Source organism: Tachypleus tridentatus, chromosome 6, assembly GCF_004210375.1.
Source record: "Tachypleus tridentatus isolate NWPU-2018 chromosome 6, ASM421037v1, whole genome shotgun sequence".
NCBI classification, from domain to species: Eukaryota; Metazoa; Arthropoda; class Merostomata; order Xiphosura; family Limulidae; genus Tachypleus; species Tachypleus tridentatus.
In genome coordinates, this window is record NC_134830.1 from 149,373,211 (window position 1) to 149,400,649 (window position 27,439).

At 33.0% G+C, this 27,439-nt stretch overlaps 1 protein-coding gene across 1 annotated transcript; it reads left to right on the top strand.

The window, feature by feature from the left end:
• LOC143253996 (ribonuclease H1-like) lies at positions 1-27,439 on the top strand. The gene is made up of 9 exons (XM_076508691.1): positions 1-254; positions 9,741-9,856; positions 11,036-11,176; positions 11,483-11,554; positions 15,530-15,635; positions 22,810-22,864; positions 24,246-24,330; positions 25,067-25,191; positions 27,184-27,439. Exons 1-9 carry the CDS (start codon positions 139-141, stop codon positions 27,259-27,261), a joined length of 894 nt encoding a protein of 297 aa, XP_076364806.1. The 5' UTR covers positions 1-138; the 3' UTR covers positions 27,262-27,439.

Consider the following 27,439-nt stretch of genomic DNA (forward strand, 5'->3'; position numbering starts at 1 on the left):
TGGAAGAACTAAAGTGTTTTAAATAGTAACAAATGACGAACGTTTGTTGTCAATGTATAGATCAAATTTTAAATGTAATATTAATAATTTCAATGCATAGAAAGGAAATTACTGAAATTAAATTATTAACTGGTTTACATGCTTAATATTTCTAAACTGTTAAGAGTAGTACAGTTTGTTATGGGAAAAGGTAAAACGGAAGGGTTTTTTTATGCTGTACGACGAGGAAGGGTTCCTGGAGTTTATTTTACCTGGTAATTATTGATAACTTAAGCCTAATATTACAATATGGGATACTGATTTTATTTTAAACTTTACATTTCTTGATTAGATTAGCATATATTTTGTATTTGCAAAACCTTTAATTAGACACCTCACCTTATAAAATAAGTTGATATTTTGTAAAGCAGATTTCTATAAAAAAATTAAAATGTTGGACACCACTGGTAAACCTGTATTTATTTTAAATTGTTGTCAATAAACCTTAAAAAGACATTTAAAAAGTGATTTCATAATGTTAAATGCAAATGTTTAAATATTTTTTACAAACCTTTTGTTATGTTACATTCTAAAAATAAAAATCGTAGTTATCTTTTTCTACTAGAAACACAAATATGGTACATTTATTTATATTTTATCAATATCAAGTGTAGGTTTTCATTTAGTTTTAGGTGATAAGACCTACTTTGATTCAAACTTTGTATAGAAACCTCTTTTATGATTCTCCACCCTATCAAAGAAACATACAATAAATATTATAATTTAGTGTTGGATTTTTACCACACCTTCTTACACTAGAAATCCTTTCAAAATTTTTGTACCTTAAGCACTTAAGTATACAATTCTTAAAGTTCACTCTCCGTATATGTAAACATTTATTAAAACTGTCAAACCATTTGAGTATGAGAATCACTCTCAAAAGAACCATTTTAATATTGGCAGTGAGTTTAAATATGTTACATTCAAAAACTATTGAAACCATGAGCACAAGTAACAGATTACAAAGGTTTTGAGACATTTTTAAGGATCACATTAATTATGTTCTTCGAGCTGGAAAAATTTTCATTTACATCACAGTTTTTTTACCAATAATGTTTTTTCCCATCCACATTTATAAGTTTTATACTAAGGCTTCTTGATTAATATCATAAGCTACCTTATCAAAGATTCTGTAAGGTCAGGGTATACAGTATCAGCCGGCATGCATTTATTAAAAAAACAACAACAGAGAACCTATTAAAAAACATATATTAGTAAGGCAAACAATCACCTCAAATTGTGTTGAGAGTAAGTATTTATATGCTGATGTTTTTTTTTAAATATATTTATGATATCAGATTCTAACAGTATAAGTCAGACAAATAGTTTTCTGACCACATTGACTATTTTCAAATCATAAGTTAAAGCCCTACCATCACCTTGGTGAGGTTTTTAAACGTTTTAGGATAAATCTTGTCATGGCCAAATGCTTTCCAATATTTTCAAGAAATCCAAATGTTTACCAGAATATCCAACAACTTCAGCATAATAGAAATTAAGGAAAAGTACTCCTGACTCATTAAGAAATCTGTCAAAAAATATTCCTTGGGGATCTCTTCCTCAGTGTAAAAACCATTAAATATTTTTGCCATGATTTATTTCCACATTAGCATATAGCCCATCACAAACTACAGGATAAGTACTACCAACTACACTCCACAGTATACCCTAACCTAACATTTGGTAGTTAACTGAAGTCAAGCTTTACCAATCAAGAACCAGGAAAGTGCAGTCAAACTGGTAAATTTCTTTGTGGTACGTTCATAGAATAATTATTTATGAAAGTCAGTTAGGTTAACAACTTCTAATGTATAGAAAATCAACAGAGTACAGTCTAATATTCTTTTTAGTCATTGTAATGAAAGTATAAAATAATGTGTATCGACAACAAAACTGGAAGATATTTGTTGATTTCTTTGAGATTCCACTGATTAAAGAAGTTTGTTTTCTATTTAAAAGACTGGTGATATATGCGGGAGATTCAGAAACATGTTATACTTATAACTGATAGTTAGTTTTACAATCAAGATCTACTTTTCACTTGTTTCAAGGCTAGGAAGTCCTATCCTATATCTTTATTTTACCAACTAAGCTTATAATGTTAATGCCACCCCCAACCCCAACCATGGCATTTTTTCACACCTGTCACCAGGAGTGTAATAGGCAGACATAAACTAACTGTTCTGTTTGAATAAATGCATTTTTTAACACTGATTTTGAAAAATTATGCATGATGTGATGTGACATACATTGGAATTTTTATAGCTTAGATAATATGGTTGATTTTGAAATAATATTATGTTTGACTTTTTATAGCTTCTATTAAAAACAGTTCCTTTATATTAAATTTGACATTTTGAACCAAAGAGCATTATAATCTCTCTTAGATTTAATAATAGTTTTCTGGACTGTATCTTTGGATAGACATTGGTATTGTCCATTGTACATGAGAATTTCACATTTTTAGAAGCTAGGTGCTTGTGTTTAAGATGTAAACCTTTGGTAGAAACACTTTTATGGTTGGCATGATCAAATCATCAAAAATATCCTATTCTAATTAAATATTCAATATTTTCTTATAGAGAAGTTTTACACTTTTGGAAAGTAAGTTTCTAAAATCTGTGATGACGAGAAAACCACTTGTAGAGAATAATATATATGTACAAACGGTTGGTTTGGGTTGAGAAAATTCTATGTAGAGGAGAGAACAATGTTTCAATCTTCTTCGGTCATCGTCAGGTTCACAAAGAAAGAAAGAGGTAATTGACCGATAGCTGACCACATGTTTGAAGGGAGTTGTGTAATTGAGTGTAGGAATGTAGAGGGCATGCTTAGATGTTTGATTATATTTATTAATATAGGTACAAAGGTGTTTCTTTGTATTGGTTTATTTTGGGTTTAAGTTGTTGTATTAGTAAGGGTTCTTTAATTTTGTGTTTGTTTATGTTTGTTTCTTTATTTAGTATTTGGATGTTTTCTATGGTTATGTTGTGTTTATTTGACTTGCAGTGTTTGAAAATGTGTGAAGGTGACTTTTTGTGTTCTTTGAATCTGGTTTCCATTTTTCTACTTGTTTCTCCAATATAGAAGTCGTGGCAGTTATCACATTGTATTCTATAAATAATGATTGTGTGGTGTTTGTCAGTGTAGTTTTTACATAGTATAGACCTCAGTTTTGCCCCTGGTTTTTGAATAACTTTGGTATTAACTGGAATGTCATATTTTGTTACTAGTTTTTGCCAAATGTTTGTTATTTGTCTGCTGTTGTGGGGAATATATGGTATGCAGCAGTATATGGTTTTGTGATTTTTTGATTCCTGGGGTATATTTACTTTTGTTGGTTGATTTTGCTTTCTGTCTAGGTGTGTGTGTGTGTATAATATTTTCTACGGTTTGTGGATGAAACATTGATGTTGATGAAGTATTGTTTTATTTTGTCTAATTCGTCCTTAATTTTATCTGGTGAGCAGGGGTGTAGATTTTTTACACTCAATAGGGGGGATGATTTCTGCAACCACTTATGTGGACTGTTTAATTTGTGAATTGGTAATCTCTGATTACATGAACCTGAAAGCTGTAAACATGCAGTTGCAGAGTGACCTTGTTGCCACGATACTTGCATGTATACTTAGACCTACTGACTGATACTTACGAACTATCGCTTAGATCGAAAAGCTTAGAAGCACGCCTATATTAAAGATGTACATTTTGGCTACTGAAAAAGCCTACATCTAGACCTAACTATGTAATTCGATTGGTAAGAATACGAGAATCCCAAGAACAAACACACAATTTGTAGGCCTGTGATGCAATAAAACAATTCAACAGACCAAACTGTAGGGGGGTGATTGTATGCACTATATCCCTCACTTAAAATGAAGGGGGGATGTATCCCACTCATCCCCTCCAGGGTCTATGCCCCTGCTGGTGAGCATAGTTTTATGGCTGTGTTTATCTGGTTTCTTAGTATGTTGAGTTTTTGTTTTGTTTCATGTGCTGAGTCCCAAGGAATGTATAGTTCAGTATGAGTGATTTTTCAGTAGATTTCTGTTTTAAATTGTGTATTGGTTCTTGTAATTTTGAGGTTAAGAAATGATATTTGATTGCTTTCTTCTGGTTCACATGTGATATTAATGTTGGGATGTATAGAGTTAATGTGATTGAAAAAATTAAGTGGGTGTTCAGTAGATGTGAATACCGCAATTGTGTCGTCTACACATCTGTACCAGTATAGTGGTGGATGTAATGCTGTGTTAATTACTTGTGTCATAAATAAATATTATGAAACATTTAAGCACGCATTTAGTGCATTCCTACACTAAATTACACAACCCCTTTCAAACATATGGTCAGCTATCAGTCAGTTACCTCTTTCTTTCTTTGTGAACCTGACGATGGCTGAAGAAGGTCGAAATGTTGTTCACTGCTCTACATAGAATTTTCCTAACCCATACCAGTTGTTTGTACAACATGGTGCTGTTTGTACATATATAAAATGTAAAACAAGATTTTTTAAGTTTGTTTCAACAAAATATCTGTAGTAATTGCATTTCCATATCCTAAAAATTAGATGTGAGTTGACATTGTATTAGAGGGATCTTTCATATGCTGAGTTTGAAAACAGTTCTCAATATTAGGAATTTTTTTCAGCCTCATAAACTGAAGGCAGACTAACGTATGATACACCCAGTGGGAAGAAAAAATCCCATTTTCAGAGGGCCCTTCCTGACTTTTCATTTAAAACAAAAAACTCCTGTTTAAAATAAAAATGCTTCCCTGTGTGGTTATTATCTCTCCTCTCTTTGTTCATAACCCTTATTTAACTCTAGATTTCTTCATGCATTTTCTGTTTCTTCACCATCTGTAATGCTGACAGTAACTAACAAACATCACTGCTGTTAGCAGTTCCATTACTGCAAAATGCATGTCATCAATCATTAGCCATCTTATGTCAATGTCATTGATTTGTTACTCAACTAGCCGTGTCATTTCAACATTCAAGGTGATTTATGGAATGAAAGTGAAAATGTTCAAGTTGATTACAAATAAATATCTCAATTTTATACAAATAAATTAGAAAGTAAAATAATTTATTATTTCTTCTCATTCTTGACCTATTACCTTTTACCACTGTGCAAATAAATTGTGATGGATCAGTGCCTACGAGATGGATGATATTGTGATATGATATATGTGATACATGACAATATCAGGCACTCATTTCATTTGTTTTTTAAACAACAAGAGGAAAAAGACATAATTTAAGCAATATATGCCCAGGATTTAGTAAAATAACAGAAAAGTATACACAAACACCTACAAATTATTGCATTTTGTGCTGAAAACTATGATAAGACCTGGTGTGAAGTCCAATCTCCTGATTAAAATTATGATACCTCTTGTTTTAGAGCAATAGCTCTGTTGCACGTATGGACTAAGTCAATCAATTTCTCTTAAAATAAATAATAATAATATGCCTCTTACTGTTGGCAATTTAATCTGTATAGTTTCCTGTTAACACCTACAATAAAATCTTGGAACTTAAAGGACATTTCAGATGTCTGTTTTTATTATTTCTTTTCAACTTTCATATTGTTTTTGTGAAACTTTCAGCTTGTTTGAAACAACTGAGATTGTTTTCTCTCTTTGTTCGTGGGTCTGTAATAAATCTTCAAACATTCTAGTCATGTCATTGAGGACTTTATTTAACCAAGACTCAGTGATAACAAATGTACTAACTGTATAAAGTGTTCATTAGCTCAGTGATAACAAATGTACTAACTGTATAAAGTGTTCATTAGCTCAGTGATAACAAATGTACTAACTGTATAAAGTGCTCATTAGCTCAGTGATAACAAATGTACTAACTGTATAAAGTGCTCATTAGCTCAGTGATAACAAATGTACTAACTGTATAAAGTGCTCATTTGCTCAGTGATAACAAATGTACTAACTGTATAAAGTGCTCATTAGCTCAGTGATAACAAATGTACTAACTATATAAAAGTGTGATTCATGCTCATTAGCTCAGTGATAACAAATGTACTAACTATATAAAAAGTGCTCATTAGTTCAGTGATAACAAATGTACTAACTGTATAAAGTGCTCATTAGCTCAGTGATAACAAATGTACTAACTGTATAAAGTGCTCATTAGCTCAGTGATAACAAATGTACTAACTATATAAAAAGTGTGATTCATGCTCATTAGCTCTGTGATAACAAATGTACTAACTATATAAAAGTGATTCATGCTCATTAGCTCAGTGATAACAAATGTACTAACTATATAAGTGTGATTCATGCTCATTAGCTCAGTGATAACAAATGTACTAACTGTATAAAGTGCTCATTTGCTCAGTGATAACAAATGTACTAACTGTATAAAGTGCTCATTAGCTCAGTGATAACAAATGTACTAACTATATAAAAGTGTGATTCATGCTCATTAGCTCAGTGATAACAAATGTACTAACTATATAAAAGTGCTCATTAGTTCAGTGATAACAAATGTACTAACTGTATAAAGTGCTCATTAGCTCAGTGATAACAAATGTACTAACTGTATAAAGTGCTCATTAGCTCAGTGATAACAAATGTACTAACTATATAAAAGTGTGATTCATGCTCATTAGCTCAGTGATAACAAATGTACTAACTATATAAAAAGTGCTCATTAGTTCAGTGATAACAAATGTACTAACTGTATAAAGTGCTCATTAGCTCAGTGATAACAAATGTACTAACTGTATAAAGTGCTCATTAGCTCAGTGATAACAAATGTACTAACTATATAAAAGTGTGATTCATGCTCATTAGCTCAGTGGTAACAAATGTACTAACTATATAAAAGTGTGATTCATGCTCATTAGCTCAGTGGTAACAAATGTACTAACTATATAAAAGTGTGATTCATGCTCATTAGCTCAGTGATAACAAATGTACTAACTATATAAAAGTGTGATTCATGCTCATTAGCTCAGTGATAACAAATGTACTAACTATATAAAAGTGTGATTCATGCTCATTAGCTCAGTGATAACAAATGTACTAACTATATGAAAGTGTGATTCATGCTAATTAGCTCAGTGATAATAAATGTACTAACTATATATCATTAGCTCTGTCTTATTGGAATATTTTTCTAAAATTTCATTTTTACATTTTTCTCAAATTCTTAAAAAATATATAATTTTTTTAAGCTTTTAACACACGAGAATTCTTAAAAACTTTTATGTCCTGGAAGTCATAAAATAAGGAGGATTCCCATTAAAACATCAGAATTGTAACAAGGTACTTGATGGTCCTTCAAGACTGTCCTTGCATATTCATCTTTGGTGAAATCAAAAATGTAAATTATTAGTTCTCTTAATCATGTACAAGGCACAGGTCTTCACTTCTGCTGATAATAACATGTTCTATAGAGGTTGTGCAGCAGTTTGCTCTAAATTCTAACAGAAAATTTAGATAAAACCGACTGTATGGTAAGATTTGTTCTCAAAACAGAACCTTCTTTTCAATAATAAAGACCACCCAAACACTGATAACAAGCAAAACAAGTGATTCCATGATTTTAGACAAAATCAAAGTTTGCCCATCTATTTATATTATTATTGTTGTGTAACAAGTCTGGGTATTTTGCACCAAAACTTTTATGGGTATATTAAATGCTGTAAATATCCATGACCTATTCAAAGTTTATTATTTTTCCTTGAAAGTGGAATTATGTGGTTATAAGCTACATAAGAGATGTGATGTTCTGAGGGGTTGTTTTTGTATTTCACATGTTTAATGTATTTATACAAAACCTAAAGCACAAAGCCACCTGGCTCATTAAATAAGTATTTAAAGTATTGTTTAAGGTGGCAGTAAACCATTGAAAGATGTCTAACATGCAACTGAATGGCATATTCATATATGGCATGAAGTTTATTCTCAATAAATGAACATAGAAATAAATATCGTAAGAAACAAAATTAGTAAACATCATTAATTTAAAAAGAGGAGATAGGGTTTGTCCAGAAAATACAGTAGCAAGTTGAATCAAAATGTGAAAGTTGTTGTACCTACAGTTGGGAACTGTAGCAGAAAAACAAGGCTGATAAATACTGTAGACATGTGACAAAAAATACAGTAACAAGTTGAATCAAAATGTGAAAGTTGTTGTACCTACAGTTAGGAACTGTAGCAGAAAAACAAGGCTGATAAATACTGTAGACATGTGACAAAAAATACAGTAGCAAGTTGAATCAAAATGTGAAAGTTGTTGTACCTACAGTTAGGAACTGTAGCAGAAAAACAAGGCTGATAAATACTGTAGACATGTGACAAAAAATACAGTAGCAAGTTGAATCAAAATGTGAAAGTTGTTGTACCTACAGTTAGGAACTGTAGCAGAAAAACAAGGCTGATAAATACTGTAGACATGTGACAAAAAATACAGTAGCAAGTTGAATCAAAATGTGAAAGTTGTTGTACCTACAGTTAGGAACTGTAGCAGAAAAACAAGGCTGATAAATACTGTAGACATGTGACAAAAAATACAGTAGCAAGTTGAATCAAAATGTGAAAGTTGTTGTACCTACAGTTAGGAACTGTAGCAGAAAAACAAGGCTGATAAATGCTGTAGACATGTGACAAAAAATACAGTAGCAAGTTGAATCAAAATGTGAAAGTTGTTGTACCTACAGTTAGGAACTGTAGCAGAAAAACAAGGCTGATAAATACTGTAGACATGTGACAAAAAATACAGTAGCAAGTTGAATCAAAATGTGAAAGTTGTTGTACCTACAGTTAGGAACTGTAGCAGAAAAACAAGGCTGATAAATACTGTAGACATGTGACAAAATAGGGACTTATAGCTTGATCAAATAATGTTCATACTTTCCAGCCATGTTTGTTTACGTTTTATTTTAGAGTAAAACAATGAACAGTAACACTGATGTTCATTGTTTTTATGACATCAGTGAAATTCATCATAGTTTTTGATAAGATTAGTAAAATTTGTTAATTTAAAAAACATAAAAACAAGTTGAATCAGAATGTAAAATATAACTGGGGATTTTTAAAAAATAGTAAACAAACAATACTGTAAATAGTATCTACATTATTTTATCGAAATTCCTATTTTGACTCAAGTAAAACTGGTAAGTACTGTTCGTAATTTAACTGTACATTGTTACAACTGAAAGGTATATTAACTCTTCCAAATATCTAAGTGTAATGTTTGAATAATTGATTAGTTGAACATAATTAACGTGTCTGGGAATTATTCCATTATCAATTGCCACCAACCATCAAGCTCTGAAAATTGGCTTCTCATCTTGTTATCTGCAGAATATAGCACAAAGTATGTCTTATTATAGCAAAGACATAGCAGGCTATTCAAGGATAGTCAAACGCTTGATTTTAGCATTGTAAATCAGAAGACTTGCAACTGTCCCACTGGGAAGATTGCACAAAGTGATCAGAAGTCTTCATTCAATCAGTCCATCAATAATGTTTTAAATACTATTTGTATTCATGTCATGCTCTTCCTTTCCTAAAATAAAATAGCCTAACCTTAAAAAGTAATACTTCCATGCCTGATATGATTTCAGTAGCTCTTTTGTAAACCATTTCAAACAGGTCAGTGTTCGTTGTTTATATAATAGTTGTTCAGTTTCTTGTGATGTTTCAGAGATGTTCATGTTGTAACATAGGCCAGAGTGTAAAGAACAAGTGAGTACATTTCCTAGTGCTGTATTCAAGAAGTTCAGAACGGAGGAGGAAGCTTGGAGTTTTGTTCGTAACGAAGCCCTGGGAGGTTCAAAAATCAGTATGTTATGCTTACTTAAATATTATGTTCTATTACTGGTACTGAAAAATCATTTATTTATAATTCTGTTTTATGAGAGGTATGATGTGATTGTGTCATACAAATACTTAAATGTAGAATTGTGCTAGAAAAGTGAACTAAAACACATGTGGCTGATGTCACTTCCTTTTCCTGCTGCATTTAACTTGGTTGTAGATTTTCCAAGCTAGGTTTGAAACTCCAGAAAGGTTACAAGTTATTGATGTCTAAAACTTATATTAAGATATACACATAAAACAAACGTGTGGTGGTAGTAACAAAAAGTGTTAAGTTTTTGTGGCTCTCTATCCACATCCCATGCCCATCTAGGGTGTCACTAGGAATGGTCAGTAAGAATAATTTGAAGAAATAAATGTTTAAATATGTTATGAGTGTTTTAAGTGAAAAATTTAAAACATTTGCAATTGGAACTGAAAAAAGGTATTTATAGGAAAATATATCCAAGTGCTGCTGGTTTATTGGGTTTTATTTAGAATGTTACTTTGACTAGTTAACTAAGTTGGTTGGTCAACTTTAATAGCCTTCCAGTGGCTCAGTCTGCAGACTTACAATGCTAAAAACTGGGTTTTGATACCAGTGGTGGGCAGAGCACAGATAGTTCATTGTGTAGCTTTGTGCTTAATTCAAAACAACAACAACAACTTTAATATTTGAAGAGAAAAGAAGAACTTTGATTTGTTAGTGTACAATGTAAATAAATAAGAAACTCAGATTTTTTATTCACTTATTTGTAGCTTAGATAGAGATATTCTGTCATCTCTGAATTTCTAATAATATCTGAAACTTTATTGGGTCAGCTAACTAAATTCTGACTAAAAAAATTTCTTGGGTTGTAGAATTTTGTTTTAGGATCCATTGATTTCATAACTTCCAGTATTAGTCTAGGAATTTATTAGTTGAAATGTTCTATACTTTTTTTCAGGTCTTTTGTTTTTTTACATAAAAGTATTTGAAAATCAGGAAGTATTATTTTTTGCTACTTCGTATAATGTTTTGTAAATCACTTTTGATAAGCTTACTTGAAACGTTAGGCTGTTTCCATTTGTGTATGTGTTGATTATCTGCTAAACCTAAACATGTGCTAAGTATACAAAACAGTGGTGTCATTTTTATTACTGCAACTTCCCATTTGTTTGACAGGCAAAGCTCTAGAAGTTGTTTCAAGTTTTAAAACTCTGATTGGGAGCAATGCTGTGACCTCATCTATCAACAAGAAACGAAATAGTGATGCTGTTGATCTCGCATCAGCTGATTCTGAAAATTCTAGTACTGGCTCAGTCGGTTTGTTTTGTGTTAATTCATATTACAGTATTTTAATTTTCATTTCTAGGCTTAGCATAGTCCAGTTATACATTTTCTAATAATTAATGTAGTCATTATGTTGTTAAGTTAAGAAACTTAGTTTACAGTTAAATGAGTTAAAGCTGTCAAACTGCTATAGTTTGTTCTCTGTAGCTACAATCATCATGAACAAAACAGGAAGTTCAGTGAATAAGGAGATGTGAAATATTTCATTTAGTTTGTTAATATTTAAATTATTCAAACTGCTTTGCAAGAACATGTAAATGTAAAAAATCTATTTTACAGAAAAACTACAACCTCCAACAAAACGTCGTAGAGTTTTGCCACCAGGAGTAAGCATTGAAAGTTTGAAGTTAAGTAGGTATTTAAAAAATAGAAAAAAGTATTTTCTGAGATTCTTTTTTAACTGTTGCAAAATGAATTTGATGAATATGTTTACATCCTTGTCTTGTTCACACCCTCGGTTTTATGGTTAGAAAGTCTTAATGAACAGAATTAAACTCTTTCTGAAAACTGGATTCAGAAATGAATCCTGGCTCATACCAACACAAACAAACTTTCATTGGACTTTCCTGAAGACAACAGTGAACATAGGATCTAAACTACTTAGTATCTAGTAATAAATAACTGGATTTATGGGATTTGAGAGGCTATTAACCATGACGGTTTAATCAACTGTTATTTCTTTATGTTGTGTGTGTTTTTGTTGTAATTGTTTTCATCTTTATGTATTTATTATTCTACTCTATAACTTTCTGTAGCAGTGTTATTGACTACTAGAAGATACTGTCTCTGTTTATTACATAGGTAGTCTTGGTGTTTAATATTAGTCCAGTATTTTTATTTTCCACACCAGATTGTCCAAGTTAATAGACAGTCACACAAAACTTTGGTATGTTAAAGTTAGACAGTCGCACAAAACTCTGGTATGTTTAAGTTAGACAGTCACACAAAACTCTGGTGTGTTTAAATTGGACATTCACATGAATCCTTGTTGTGTTTAAGTTAGACAGTCACACAAAACTTTGGTATGTTTAAGTTAGACAGTCACACAAAACTTTAGTATGTTTAAGTTAGACAGTCACACAAAACTCCGGTGTGTTTAAGTTAGACAGTCGCACAAAACTTTGGTGTGTTTAAGTTAGACAGTCGCACAAAACTTTGGTGTGTTTAAGTTAGACAGTCACACAAAACTTTGATGTGTTTAAGTTAGACAGTCACACAAAACTTTAGTATGTTTAAGTTAGACAGTCACACAAAACTTTAGTATGTTTAAGTTAGACAGTCGCACAAAACTCCGGTGTGTTTAAGTTAGACAGTCGCACAAAACTCCAGTGTGTTTAAGTTAGACAGTCGCACAAAACTCTGGTGTGTTTAAGTTAGAGAGTCACACAAAACTCTGGTGTGTTTAAATTGGACATTCACATGAATCCTTGTTGTGTTTAAGTTAGACAGTCACACAAAACTTTGGTATGTTTAAGTTAGACAGTCACACAAAACTTTAGTATGTTTAAGTTAGACAGTCACACAAAACTCCGGTGTGTTTAAGTTGGACAGTCACACAAAACTTTGGTATGTTTAAGTTAGATAGTCACACAAAATTTTGGTGTGTTTAAATTGGACATTCACATGAATCATTGTTGTGTTTAAGTTGGACAGTCACAAAACTTTGGTATGTTTAAGTTGGACAGTCACACAAAACTTTGGTATGTTTAAGTTAGACAGTCACACAAAACTTTGGTGTGTTTAAATTGGACATTCACATGAATCAGTGTTGTGTTTAAGTTAGACAGTCACAAAAAACTTTGGTGTGTTTAAATTGGACATTCACATGAATCATTGTTGTGTTTAAATTGGACATTCACATGAATCCTTGTTGGGTTTAAGTTGGACAGTCACACAAAACTTTGGTATGTTTAAGTTAGACAGTCACACAAAACTTTGGTGTGTTTAAATTGGACATTCACATGAATCATTGTTGTGTTTAAATTGGACATTCACATGAATCATTGTTGTGTTTAAGTTGGACAGTCACACAAAACTTTGGTGTGTTTAAATTGGACATTCACATGAATCCTTGTTGTGTTTAAGTTGGACAGTCACACAAAACTTTGGTGTGTTTAAATTGGACATTCACATGAATCCTTGTTGTGTTTAAGTTGGACAGTCACACAAAACTCCGGTGTGTTTAAATTGGACATTCACATGAATCCTTGTTGTGTTTAAGTTAGACAGTCACACAAAACTTTGGTATGTTTAAATTGGACATTCACATGAATCCTTGTTGTGTTTAAGTTGGACAGTCACACAAAACTTTGGTGTGTTTAAATTGGACATTCACATGAATCCTTGTTGTGTTTAAGTTGGACAGTCACACAAAACTCCGGTGTGTTTAAGTTGGACAGTCACACAAAACTTTGGTATGTTTAAGTTAGATAGTCACACAAAATTTTGGTGTGTTTAAATTGGACATTCACATGAATCATTGTTGTGTTTAAGTTGGACAGTCACAAAACTTTGGTATGTTTAAGTTGGACAGTCACACAAAACTTTGGTATGTTTAAGTTAGACAGTCACACAAAACTTTGGTGTGTTTAAATTGGACATTCACATGAATCATTGTTGTGTTTAAGTTAGACAGTCACACAAAACTTTGGTGTGTTTAAATTGGACATTCACATGAATCATTGTTGTGTTTAAATTGGACATTCACATGAATCCTTGTTGGGTTTAAGTTGGACAGTCACACAAAACTTTGGTATGTTTAAGTTAGACAGTCACACAAAACTTTGGTGTGTTTAAATTGGACATTCACATGAATCATTGTTGTGTTTAAATTGGACATTCACATGAATCATTGTTGTGTTTAAGTTGGACAGTCACACAAAACTTTGGTGTGTTTAAATTGGACATTCACATGAATCCTTGTTGTGTTTAAGTTGGACAGTCACACAAAACTTTGGTGTGTTTAAATTGGACATTCACATGAATCCTTGTTGTGTTTAAGTTGGACAGTCACACAAAACTCCGGTGTGTTTAAGTTGGACATTCACATGAATCCTTGTTGTGTTTAAGTTGGACAGTCACACAAAACTTTGGTGTGTTTAAGTTGGACAGTCACACAAAACTTTGGTGTGTTTAAATTGGACATTCACATGAATCCTTGTTGTGTTTAAGTTAGACAGTCACACAAAACTTTGGTATGTTTAAATTGGACATTCACATGAATCCTTGTTGTGTTTAAGTTGGACAGTCACACAAAACTTTGGTGTGTTTAAATTGGACATTCACATGAATCCTTGTTGTGTTTAAGTTGGACAGTCACACAAAACTTTGGTGTGTTTAAATTGGACATTCACATGAATCCTTGTTGTGTTTAAGTTAGACAGTCACACAAAACTTTGGTATGTTTAAATTGGACATTCACATGAATCCTTGTTGTGTTTAAGTTGGACAGTCACACAAAACTTTGGTGTGTTTAAATTGGACATTCACATGAATCCTTGTTGTGTTTAAGTTGGACAGTCACACAAAACTTTGGTGTGTTTAAATTGGACATTCACATGAATCCTTGTTGTGTTTAAGTTGGACAGTCACACAAAACTTTGGTGTGTTTAAATTGGACATTCACATGAATCCTTGTTGTGTTTAAATTGGACATTCACATGAATCCTTGTTGTGTTTAAGTTGGACATTCACATGAATCCTTGTTGTGTTTAAGTTGGACAGTCACACAAAACTTTGGTATGTTTAAATTGGACAGTCACATGAATCCTTGTTGTGTTTAAGTTGGACAGTCACACAAAACTTCATAACAGACAAAAGCATCAACTTACTCAACATGTTGGTCTGAACAGAACGATATTTAAGAAAAGTTTAAAAGAAAATATTAAATTCCAGACAAATAAATAAACTGGTTGTACATCATCATCTCTTTCTAGTACAATAAATATGGAAAGTGTCTTTTGTAATAATTTTTTTTTTTAACAAAAACACATTTTTCATTTTGCCATAGACTTGTTTGTTTGTTTGTTTTTTGTTTCAGAATGAAGTGGTGAATAAATAAAAGTTTTGTATGAGATGTAAGCATTGTTTTTTATATTTAACACATAAACCATGATTGAAGAAATATCTAGTAGTTAAATGATTTAAAACAACACGTGTGTAAAATATCTATTTACAATTCAAAGAAATACAGCATTAGAATTGTAATAAGGAGTTCTAATGTGGTGTTCCTTTGATATCTGATGACTCTTCCTCCACTGTTTAATCTAATATTGCTTGGACATTTTTCTAAAGAGATCTTAATATAATTATTTCGGAATTTTTCAGATGCAGATGAACTGGTTCATATTTATACAGACGGAGCGTGTAGTTCAAATGGTCGACATGGAGCTAGAGCAGGAATAGGGGTTTTCTGGGGTGCTGACCACCCACTGTAAGCATGTGTATTATGTATGTTTTCTACATCACTTGAGTGCTATGAATTGACTCACAAATATATCCAGCTAGATTTTAAGCCTCTTGCATGAACAGTTAACTTGTATTATATTTGTGTGTGTGTGTATAAAACATCCTCACACACTTGATTGTAATAATGAGTCCAGGAAACCCTGTTTGGTCTCTATGTTACGACTATTTTTGATAATACTAAATAATTTTACATCAATGGTACATCGTAATAAGTTTATCTTGAGAATAAAAATATTTCAATGTTTTAAACTTTCATATTAATTAATATATCAGTGTGAAAAACTACACCTAAATTCATTAAGACTTTACACTGTGGTACAGTGTCATCATTCGTTGTTGTGTTTAGAATGGTTAATATAGATAGTTTCATAGTTGTCCATACATTTCTTTAATTGTCATGTATTAGTTGTTCAGTGTCATGTTTATTCTGTTAAGAATTCGTATGCTTTTACCGCCCCATAATTAGCTTCAAAGTTGAATCTCAGAATGGCTGGAATGGGTATTTTATTGATAAGGAGAGAACAATGTTTTGACCTTAACCTGAAGATGACCTAGGAAGGTTGAAATGTTGTTCTCTCCATATCAATAAAAGTGTTAATACCCATACCAGCCGTTCTGAGATATGTTTTTATTTCAAGCGGGTTTCTCGTCGTCAAGAAAGTTTCAAAGTTATCCAACTTTTGTCAAAATATTTGAATATGAGGATAAAATAATGTAACATAATGTTTAGGGACAACAAGGGATCTGTTGGTTCACCTCAGCTGTCCCATTCTCTAAGCCAAACTAAAACTATTAAATAATAAAAACAAAATTTTAAAGCCAGCCCTTATCATTCATATATCCATCAAGCTTTCTTTCAGACTCACTCAAATTTACTGTCTCCACAACATCTGGAAGCAAGAAATTTTTTTCGCTAACCACCTATTTTTGAAATAAAATTGTCTTATCTGAAGACAGTTTCTACTTTGTCTATATCTATATGTGTGTCCTCTAGTTCTATAATTCTCATAGTTCAGTATAACAAATATTGACACATCAACAGTATCAGTTCCTTTTACAATCTTAAACACTTCAATCAGATCTCCTCTAACTCTTTATTCAAAACAAAACAGTTTTAATCTCTCCTCATACAGTAACCACTCCATCCCAGGCACCATTCTAGTAACCCTCCTCTGAACCCCTTCCAACTGTTCAAAATCCTTCTTAAGGTAAGTGGCCTGAGACTGAACACAATATTCCAAATGTGGCCCAACAGATTGTAACCAGTTTAGACTTGTATTCATTATTTCTGTAGATGCAACCTAAATTTCTGTTTACCCTACCACTAATAACAATGCACTGCTTGGATGATTGAAGTTGTCAGTTTTTAGTCACATAATATAATTCAATTTTGTTTCAAATCATAACACTGAAATACATCTAAGTATATCTGTTTTTACAGTGTTAAGATATACTTGAGTATAATAACACAAAACATCTTAGTTACAAGGTTCACATAGTATTCTTAAACATTCAAACCTTTAAAATAAAGTGTTTTGTATTTTTTCAAGTATCTACACCTAAATAATATTGTTGGTATTGAAATACACCTAAATAATATTGTTGGTATTGAAATACACCTAAATAATATTGTTGGTATTGAAATACACCTAAATAATATTGTTGGTATTGAAATACACCTAAATAATATTGTTGGTATTGAAATACACCTAAATAATATTGTTGGTATTGAAATACACCTAAATAATATTGTTGGTATTGAAATACACCTAAATAATATTGTTGGTATTGAAATACACCTAAATAATATTGTTGGTATTGAAATACACCTAAATAATATTGTTGGTATTGAAATACACCTAAATAATATTGTTGGTATTGAAATACACCTAAATAATATTGTTGGTATTGAAATACACCTAAATAATATTGTTGGTATTGAAATACACCTAAATAATATTGTTGGTATTGAAATACACCTAAATAATATTGTTGGTATTGAAATACACCTAAATAATATTGTTGGTATTGAAATACACCAAAGTGTATCTGTTTTCGTAGTGTTGAAATACACCTAAGTAGTATTGTTGGTATTGAAATACACCAAAGTAGTATTGTTGGTATTGAAATCCACCAAAGTAGTGTTGTTGGTATTGAAATACACCAAAGTAATGTTGTTGGTATTGAAATACACCAAAGTAATGTTGTTGGTATTGAAATACACCAAAGTAATGTTGTTGGTATTGAAACACACCAAAGTAATGTTGTTGGTATTGAAACACACCAAAGTAATGTTGTTGGTATTGAAACACACCAAAGTAATGTTGTTGGTATTGAAACACACCAAAGTAATGTTGTTGGTATTGAAACACACCAAAGTAATGTTGTTGGTATTGAAACACACCAAAGTAATGTTGTTGGTATTGAAACACACCAAAGTAATGTTGTTGGTATTGAAATACACCAAAGTAATGTTGTTGGTATTGAAATACACCTAAGTATGTCTGTTTTCATAGTGTTGAAATACACCTAAAAATTAATTTTATTTATTTCATATCTAAAGCAAATCATTTCGAGAGTTCTAGTTAAGTTTAAATTTTGGTTGTTTGAAACTGGTTGTCTTATGTTGTATTGTTAATTAATGTTTTTGTAGATATATGTGTCACACAAGTAGAAAAGGTTTTAAATTCCAGGTTTCAGAAGAAATCTTTAAATATTTTAATTAGGCAACAACATTCCCAAGTAAACTAACTCATGCAAGAGTAATCAGTCATATGTGCTATTCGTATTGTAAGAAGAAAAAATTCTCTAATGGTTTATCTAGCCATTTAAAGACTGCAACTGACTTGCCCTGGCAATGATGTCATGTCTGTTGTGTGACATGTAGTCCATGATTGCCTATGTGTAACATTATCATGTCTGTTATGTGACCTGTAGTCCATGCTAGCCTATGTGTAATGCTATCATGTCTGTTGTGTGACCTGTAGTCCATACTAGCCTATGTGTAACGTTATCATGTCTGTTGTGTGACCTGTAGTCCATACTAGCCTATGTGTAACGTTAACATGTCTGTTGTGTGACCTGTAGTCCATGCTTGCCTGTGTGTAATGTTATCATGTCTGTTGTGTGACCTGTAGTCCATGCTTGCCTGTGTGTAATGTTATCATGTCTGTTGTGTGAACTGTAGTCCATGCTAGCCTATGTGTAATGTTATTATATCTGTTGTGTGACATGTAGTCCATGATAGCCTATGTGTAACGTTATCATGTCTGTTGTGTGACATGTAGTCCATGATAGCATATGTGTAACGTTATCATATCTGTTGTGTGAACTGTAGTCCATGCTAGCCTATGTGTAATGTTATCATGTCTGTTGTGTGACATGTTGTCCATGCTAGCTTATGTGCAATGTCATCATGTCTGTTGTGTGACATGTAGTCCATGCTAGCTTATGTGCAATGTCATCATGTCTGTTGTGTGACCTGTAGTCCATGCTAGCATATATGTAATGTTATCATGTCTGTTGTGTGACCTGTAGTCCAGCCTATGTGTAACGTTATCATGTCTGTTGTGTGACCTGTAGTCCATACTAGCCTATGTGTAACGTTAACATGTCTGTTGTGTGACCTGTAGTCCATGCTTGCCTGTGTGTAATGTTATCATGTCTGTTGTGTGACCTGTAGTCCATGCTTGCCTGTGTGTAATGTTATCATGTCTGTTGTGTGAACTGTAGTCCATGCTAGCCTATGTGTAATGTTATTATATCTGTTGTGTGACATGTAGTCCATGATAGCCTATGTGTAACGTTATCATGTCTGTTGTGTGACATGTAGTCCATGATAGCATATGTGTAACGTTATCATATCTGTTGTGTGAACTGTAGTCCATGCTAGCCTATGTGTAATGTTATCATGTCTGTTGTGTGACATGTTGTCCATGCTAGCTTATGTGCAATGTCATCATGTCTGTTGTGTGACATGTAGTCCATGCTAGCTTATGTGCAATGTCATCATGTCTGTTGTGTGACCTGTAGTCCATGCTAGCATATATGTAATGTTATCATGTCTGTTGTGTGACCTGTAGTCCAGCCTATGTGTAACAATATATGTACACAGAATGACTACTCCCACGACTAGTATTTCTTGTAACAATATATGTATAGATAATGACTACCCCACGTCTAGTATTTCTTGTAACACTATATGTACAGAGAATGACTACTCCCACGACTAGTATTTCTTGTAACAATATATGTATAGAGAATGACTACCCCACGTCTAGTATTTCTTGTAACAATATATGTACAGAGAATGACTGCCCCACGATTAGTATTTCTTGTAACAATATATGTACAGAGAATGACTACCTCATGACTAGTATTTTTTGTAACAATACAGGTACAGAGAATGACTACCCCTCTCGCCTAGTATTTCTCGTAACAGTATATGTGCAGAGAATGACACACACCCCATGTGTTGTATTTCATGTTCATTATTTCTTTTAAATGGTACTTCAGTAGTAATTTGACTTCTGTATATTTTTAAGCTATGTTTAAATGATAAATCTTTATAATTAAAAAGTATGATAAAATTGACTCTTAAAGATATATTCCTACTTAGTCAACTGTATGACCCTGCAAATTATTTATTGTGATGGTAAAGGCAGTAAATGTTGCCCTTCCCCCACTAGAAACTGTGGTGAGCATAGCAAGCATGGATAACCTATTGGGCAGCCACTAGAAACTGTGGTGAGCATAGCAAGCATGGATAACCTATTGGGCAGCCACTAGAAACTGTGATGAGCATAGCAAGCACAGATAACCTATTGGGCAGCCACTAGAAACTGTGGTGAGCATAGCAAGCATGTATAACCTATTGGGCAGCCACTAGAAACTGTGGTGAGCATAGCAAGCATGGATAACCTATTGGGCAGCCACTAGAAACTGTGGTGAGCATAGCAAGCACGGATAACCCATTGGGCAGCCACTAGAAACTGTGATGAGCATAGCAAGCATGGATAACCTATTGGGCAGCCACTAGAAACTGTGATGAGCATAGCAAGCATGGATAACCTATTGGGCAGCCACTAGAAACTGTGGTGAGCATAGCAAGCATGGATAACCTATTGGGCAGCCACTAGAAACTGTGATGAGCATAGCAAGCATGGATAACCTATTGGGCAGCCTCTAGAAACTGTGGTGAGCATAGCAAGCATGGATAACCTATTGGGCAGCCACTACAAACTGTGGTGAGCATAGCAAGCATGGATAACCTATTTAGCAGCCACTAGAAACTGTGGTGAGAATAGCAAGAATGGATAACCTATTGAGCAGCCACTACAAACTGTGGTGAGCATAGCAAGCATGGATAACCTATTGGGCAGCCACTACAAACTGTGGTGAGCATAGCAAGCATGGATAACCTATTGGGCAGCCACTAGAAACTGTGGTGAGCATAGCAAGCATATATAACCTATTGGGCAGCCACTAGAAACTGTGGTGAGCATAGCAAGCATGGATAACATTTTGAGCAGCCACTAGAAACTGTGATGAGCATAGCAAGCACGGATAACCTATTGAGCAGCCACAAGAAACTGTGGTGAGCATAGCAAGCATGGATAACCTATTGGGCAGCCACTACAAACTGTGGTGAGCATAGCAAGCATGGATAACCTATTTAGCAGCCACTAGAAACTGTGGTGAGAATAGCAAGAATGGATAACCTATTGAGCAGCCACTACAAACTGTGGTGAGCATAGCAAGCATGGATAACCTATTGGGCAGCCACTACAAACTGTGGTGAGCATAGCAAGCATGGATAACCTATTGGGCAGCCACTAGAAACTGTGGTGAGCATAGCAAGCATATATAACCTATTGGGCAGCCACTAGAAACTGTGGTGAGCATAGCAAGCATGGATAACATTTTGAGCAGCCACTAGAAACTGTGATGAGCATAGCAAGCACGGATAACCTATTGAGCAGCCACAAGAAACTGTGGTGAGCATAGCAAGCACGGATAACCTATTGAGCAGCCACAAGAAACTGTGATGAGCATAGCAAGCACGGATAACCTATTGAGCAGCCACAAGAAACTGTGGTGAGCATAGCAAGCACGGATAACCTTTTGAGCAGCCACTAGAAACTGTGATGAGCATAGCAAGCATGTATAATTTATTGGGCAGTTTTGTGCTTAACTTCAAACAGACAAAAAATCAGGGAATTTTATGATGAATTTCTGGGGCATTTGTTTGGACTGTCTTCTTGGTTTTGGCTGAAATGAAGAGGTGCACTTTAATTTGGGCATTTTAAAAATTAATGTTCTGAGGGTTGTAGGTAAGGGCCAATTGGACTAAATATGTGATGTTGCTCTGCTGTGTCTTCTTAGATAGTCAAGCAAAGCAAATGTATTTAGGAATTTCATCCAGTGATTGTGATTTATGTGCACCAGCATTACCAAGTGCAGGGCACATGTATACCTGATTCAGTTTTATTACTTATCACAACTGTAACAAGCTAACCTAAGATTTAATTATTTGCTCCAAGCAGAGGATTGTCCTTTACCACACTCATATATATAGGTTCTGAAAGTGACTTGGCTATATATTATGGCTGAATTTAATTACATAGTGAAGTAGTTTATTACTGTTTAATATCTCATTCTTTTAGTATATAAATGAGTGTTTCACTTACTTGAGTGTGTGACAGGTGCACTATATTAACAACTGAAAGTGTGTGACAGGTGCACTATATTAACAACTGAAAGTGTGTGACAGGTGCACTATATTAACAACTGAAAGTGTGTGACAGGTGCACTATATTAACAACTGAAAGTGTGTGACAGGTGCACTATATTAACAACTGAAAGTGTGTGACAGGTGCACTATATTAACAACTGAAAGTGTGTGACAGGTGCACTATATTAACAACTGAAAGTGTGTTAAGAAAGGTTTTCTTTGATCACTATTGTAATAAAAACCTTAAATTTGTATATCATGAAACACCACCCATTTCTGACAAACTGTACAGTGTTAATTTATGAACCAGGTTTGTGTGTGCAAATAAGTATGTGTTTTTGAAACATATTGATGAACTATTGTATGAATAATGTAAGTATAATAAATTACACTTCTGTTGTTTCAGAAATGTAAGTGAAAAACTCCTAGGAAGACAGACAAACAACAGAGCTGAAATACATGTAAGTCTGTTTCGACTTTAAAGTGATTCACTTTTTGTCATTTTGTAAACATAAATACTACTTTAAATAATTTAAAGTATAACGTAAAGTATCCACAAAGTTCCATGTTCCAACTTTATGAGGACAAGTCTGTAGTAAATGCTGTGTACAAATTAATACAATTTTAAACATTATAAAAGTGTTTAGTTTGAGCTACATTTTTAATCTGCTGCCCACTTAAAAACTTCACTCAGATATGAGGTAGTACTGTTCTGAATAGTGGGTCTTCATTTCTTGTTCTTAGATATGAGGTAGTACTGTTCTGAATAGTGGGTCTTCATTTCTTGTTCTTAGATATGAGGTAGTACTGTTCTGAATAGTGGGTCTTCATTTCTTGTTCTTAGATATGAGGTAGTACTGTTCTGAATAGTGGGTCTTCATTTCTTGTTCTTAGATATGAGGTAGTACTGTTCTGAATAGTGGGTCTTCATTTCTTGTTCTTAGATATGAGGTAGTACTGTTCTGAATAGTGGGTCTTCATTTCTTGTTCTTAGATATGAGGTAGTACTGTTCTGAATAGTGGGTCTTCATTTCTTGTTCTTAGATATGAGGTAGTACTGTTCTGAATAGTGGGTCTTCATTTCTTGTTCTTAGATATGAGGTAGTACTGTTCTGAATAGTGGGTCTTCATTTCTTGTTCTTAGATATGAGGTAGTACTGTTCTGAATAGTGGGTCTTCATTTCTTGTTCTTAGATATGAGGTAGTACTGTTCTGAATAGTGGGTCTTCATTTCTTGTTCTTACCTGTGCTGTTAGACAAATATGCCTTAACCCTTTTCTGCCTGATTGTACACCACAACTTTATCTGACTATCAGTGTGAACATCTTCCTTCTTGGCCGTCTGCTTTAATCTTTAACTGTGTGAACTTCACTCTGGTGGTTACATAGATAATAGTTGTACTTATCTAACTTCACTCTGGTGGCTACGTAGATAATAGTTACACTTACCTAACTTCACTCTGGTGGCCGTCTATATAATACTTTTTTCTACATAGAAGAGGTTCTATTGAAGTTACAACGTGTGAAATATTTCATATCGTGTTTCTTCACTGAAAGTGAATTCATGAGTCTGTCATATTTCCAACCAAATAGCCTCAAATCTTGTACATTCACAACCTTGTGGTTTCTATAAAACTTTAACATTAATGTAAAGCATATGAGAACTCTGTTGTTTTCACTAGAACAGGTAAACTAATTGTAAGAAGGTTTAACTGTAATACGTACCGTCTTATAGAGTTCCAGTCTACGACCCTTACCACCAACATGATTGAAGTGATGAAAACTGTTAGCGTTAAATTATCGTGTTAACTAATGTGTCTTATTCTTCTCTCTCCGATATTAGGCTGCTGTTCGGGCACTGGACCAAGCTCGATCACTTGGACTGAAAAACATTGTTCTGTATACGGATAGTGCATTCCTTATTAAAGGTGGACTTCATGTAACTTTTCTCATTGAAACTGTGTTGTTAGAATACGCTTGTGGTGTTCTAGTTTTACCAGAAGAGCTGCTAAAAGTTTTTAATATAAATTGTACAACTTTTAATCTTTGTGTTCCATTAGTTTTAAAAGTTTGGGGTGTGCTACCTTAGGGGCCACAAGGATTTCACTAATTTTAAAATGTTTGTTAATAAAACGATTCTTCTACAAATACCAAAGAATTTACGGAAAAATAATTTTGTTACAAAAAATAAGAACTGTATAGAAAGTGATTCTACAAAGGGGTATGAAGGAGAATTATTGGAACTATCGACGTAATACACAGAATTAGTGGACGAGGCATAGATGAAATGTTAGAGTAACAGTCAGTGTATTCTTGTTTATATTACCATAATGGATAGAACTGCTGGACGTGTTTTAGATGAGAACTGATAATAAGAGTTGATGTATTACATAAGATGTTTACTTGTGTTTAAGAGTGATATAAAAACATACGTTTCAGTTTTAAATTAAGGTTGAAATCCTTCAATGAACTAAAAATTTTAATGTTGTATATGTTATTTTCTCTCCTGACTTCCTTAGCTGGTAACTATTTAGTCTTTACCTCCCGCTGTTTTTAGGAATAATTTCAGTTTATTAAAAGTAATTTTCTTCTCAAGCTGATAATTTGTTTTAACAATACAATTGTTTTATTCTCCAACAAGGCCACTGTTTATATTTAATTAAGGTATTACCATGTGGATAAAGAAATGGAAACGTAATAATTGGAAATTAACTACTGGAGAAAATGTTAAAAACAGGGAAGATTTTGAAGCTTTGGATGAAGTTTTGAAAGGACTTAATGTGAAATGGGTGAGTTTTATATAGATGTGAAACAAGTCAGTTGTTGTAACCTTCATTTAGGTTATACATCACACGTCAACTGGGTATGTAAGTTTTATACAGATGTGAAATAAGTCAGTTGTTGTAACCTTCATTCAGGTTCTACATCACACGTCAACTGGGTATGCAAGTTTTATATAGATGTGAAATAAGTCAGTTGTTGTAACCTTCATTCAGGTTATACATCACACGTCAACTGGGTATGCAAGTTTTATATAGATGTGAAATAAGTCAGTTATTGTAACCTTCATTCAGGTTATACATCACACGTCAACTGGGTATGTAAGTTTTATATAGATGTGAAATAAGTCAATTATTGTAACCTTCATTCAGGTTATACATCACACGTCAACTGGGTATGTAAGTTTTATATAGATGTGAAATAAGTCAATTATTGTAACCTTCATTCAGGTTATACATCACACGTCAACTGGGTATGTAAGTTTTATATAGATGTGAAATAAGTCAGTTATTGTAACCTTCATTCAGGTTATACATCACACGTCAACTGGGTATGTAAGTTTTATATAGATGTGAAATAAGTCAGTTATTGTAACCTTCATTCAGGTTATACATCACACGTCAACTTGGTATGTAAGTTTTATATAGATGTGAAATAAGTCAATTATTGTAACCTTCATTCAGGTTATACATCACACGTCAACTGGGTATGTAAGTTTTATATAGATGTGAAATAAGTCAATTATTGTAACCTTCATTCAGGTTATACATCACACGTCAACTGGGTATGTAAGTTTTATATAGATGTGAAATAAGTCAGTTGTTGTTAACCTTCATTCAGGTTATACATCACACGTCAACTGGGTATGTAAGTTTTATATAGATGTGAAATAAGTCAGTTATTGTAACCTTCATTCAGGTTATACAACACACGTCAACTGGGTATGCAAGTTTTATATAGATGTGAAATAAGTCAGTTATTGTAACCTTCATTCAGGTTATACATCACACGTCAACTGGGTATGTAAGTTTTATATAGATGTGAAATAAGTCAGTTATTGTAACCTTCATTCAGGTTATACATCACACGTCAACTTGGTATGTAAGTTTTATATAGATGTGAAATAAGTCAATTATTGTAACCTTCATTCAGGTTATACATCACACGTCAACTGGGTATGTAAGTTTTATATAGATGTGAAATAAGTCAATTATTGTAACCTTCATTCAGGTTATACATCACACGTCAACTGGGTATGTAAGTTTTATATAGATGTGAAATAAGTCAGTTGTTGTTAACCTTCATTCAGGTTATACATCACACGTCAACTGGGTATGTAAGTTTTATATAGATGTGAAATAAGTCAGTTGTTGTTAACCTTCATTCAGGTTATACATCACACGTCAACTGGGTATGTAAGTTTTATATAGATGTGAAATAAGTCAGTTATTGTAACCTTCATTCAGGTTATACAACACACGTCAACTGGGTATGCAAGTTTTATATAGATGTGAAATAAGTCAGTTATTGTAACCTTCATTTAGGTTATACTAGTAGAGCTGATGTCACTTAAATAATAGATGTCTTCCTACTTGTGTGGTTAGTCTTACTTTAATATACAGTTGTTGCATATCGATATAGTTATGTTGTTAGGGTCACAAAGAGAAAACAGTTGAAATATTTTAACTACATAGACATTGTCATCATTATAAATGTTAAGCATGCAGACAGTGGTGTTTTATTTTTAAAAATTAGGTTACTGTGACCTGACATATTCTGTCATGTCAGTCTAACATTTCTGTATTTAAAGAAGAGTTGTGATTGATTATTGATTTGTTTCCCATCAATAATCCATGAGGATGTAATTCACAGATATTCAATTAATTAAAGTTTATTTTCATAACATTAGAAACATCTTTGTGTAAGTATTAATAACGTTTAAGTTCTGGATAAAGTTCACTGAAAAACATTATTGCACACTTAGTTCTTTTTCTCTGTAGGTACATGTCAGAGGTCATCAGGGTATCCATGGTAATGAAGCAGCTGACAGACTGGCTGTAGCAGGCATGGAGAAATAGTAAGGCCCAGTGTTAAGTGTAAGAAGAACTGTTAGATTGTGTTCACTGTGATTATTAAAAAATTCTAAATTATAGGCCTTGAAATATGACTGTGTTTATATTGTGTGAATAAACTGCATATTTTGTAATGGTGTGACAACAGTTCTGAAAATAAACCAAATGACTTGTTTTTTAAACT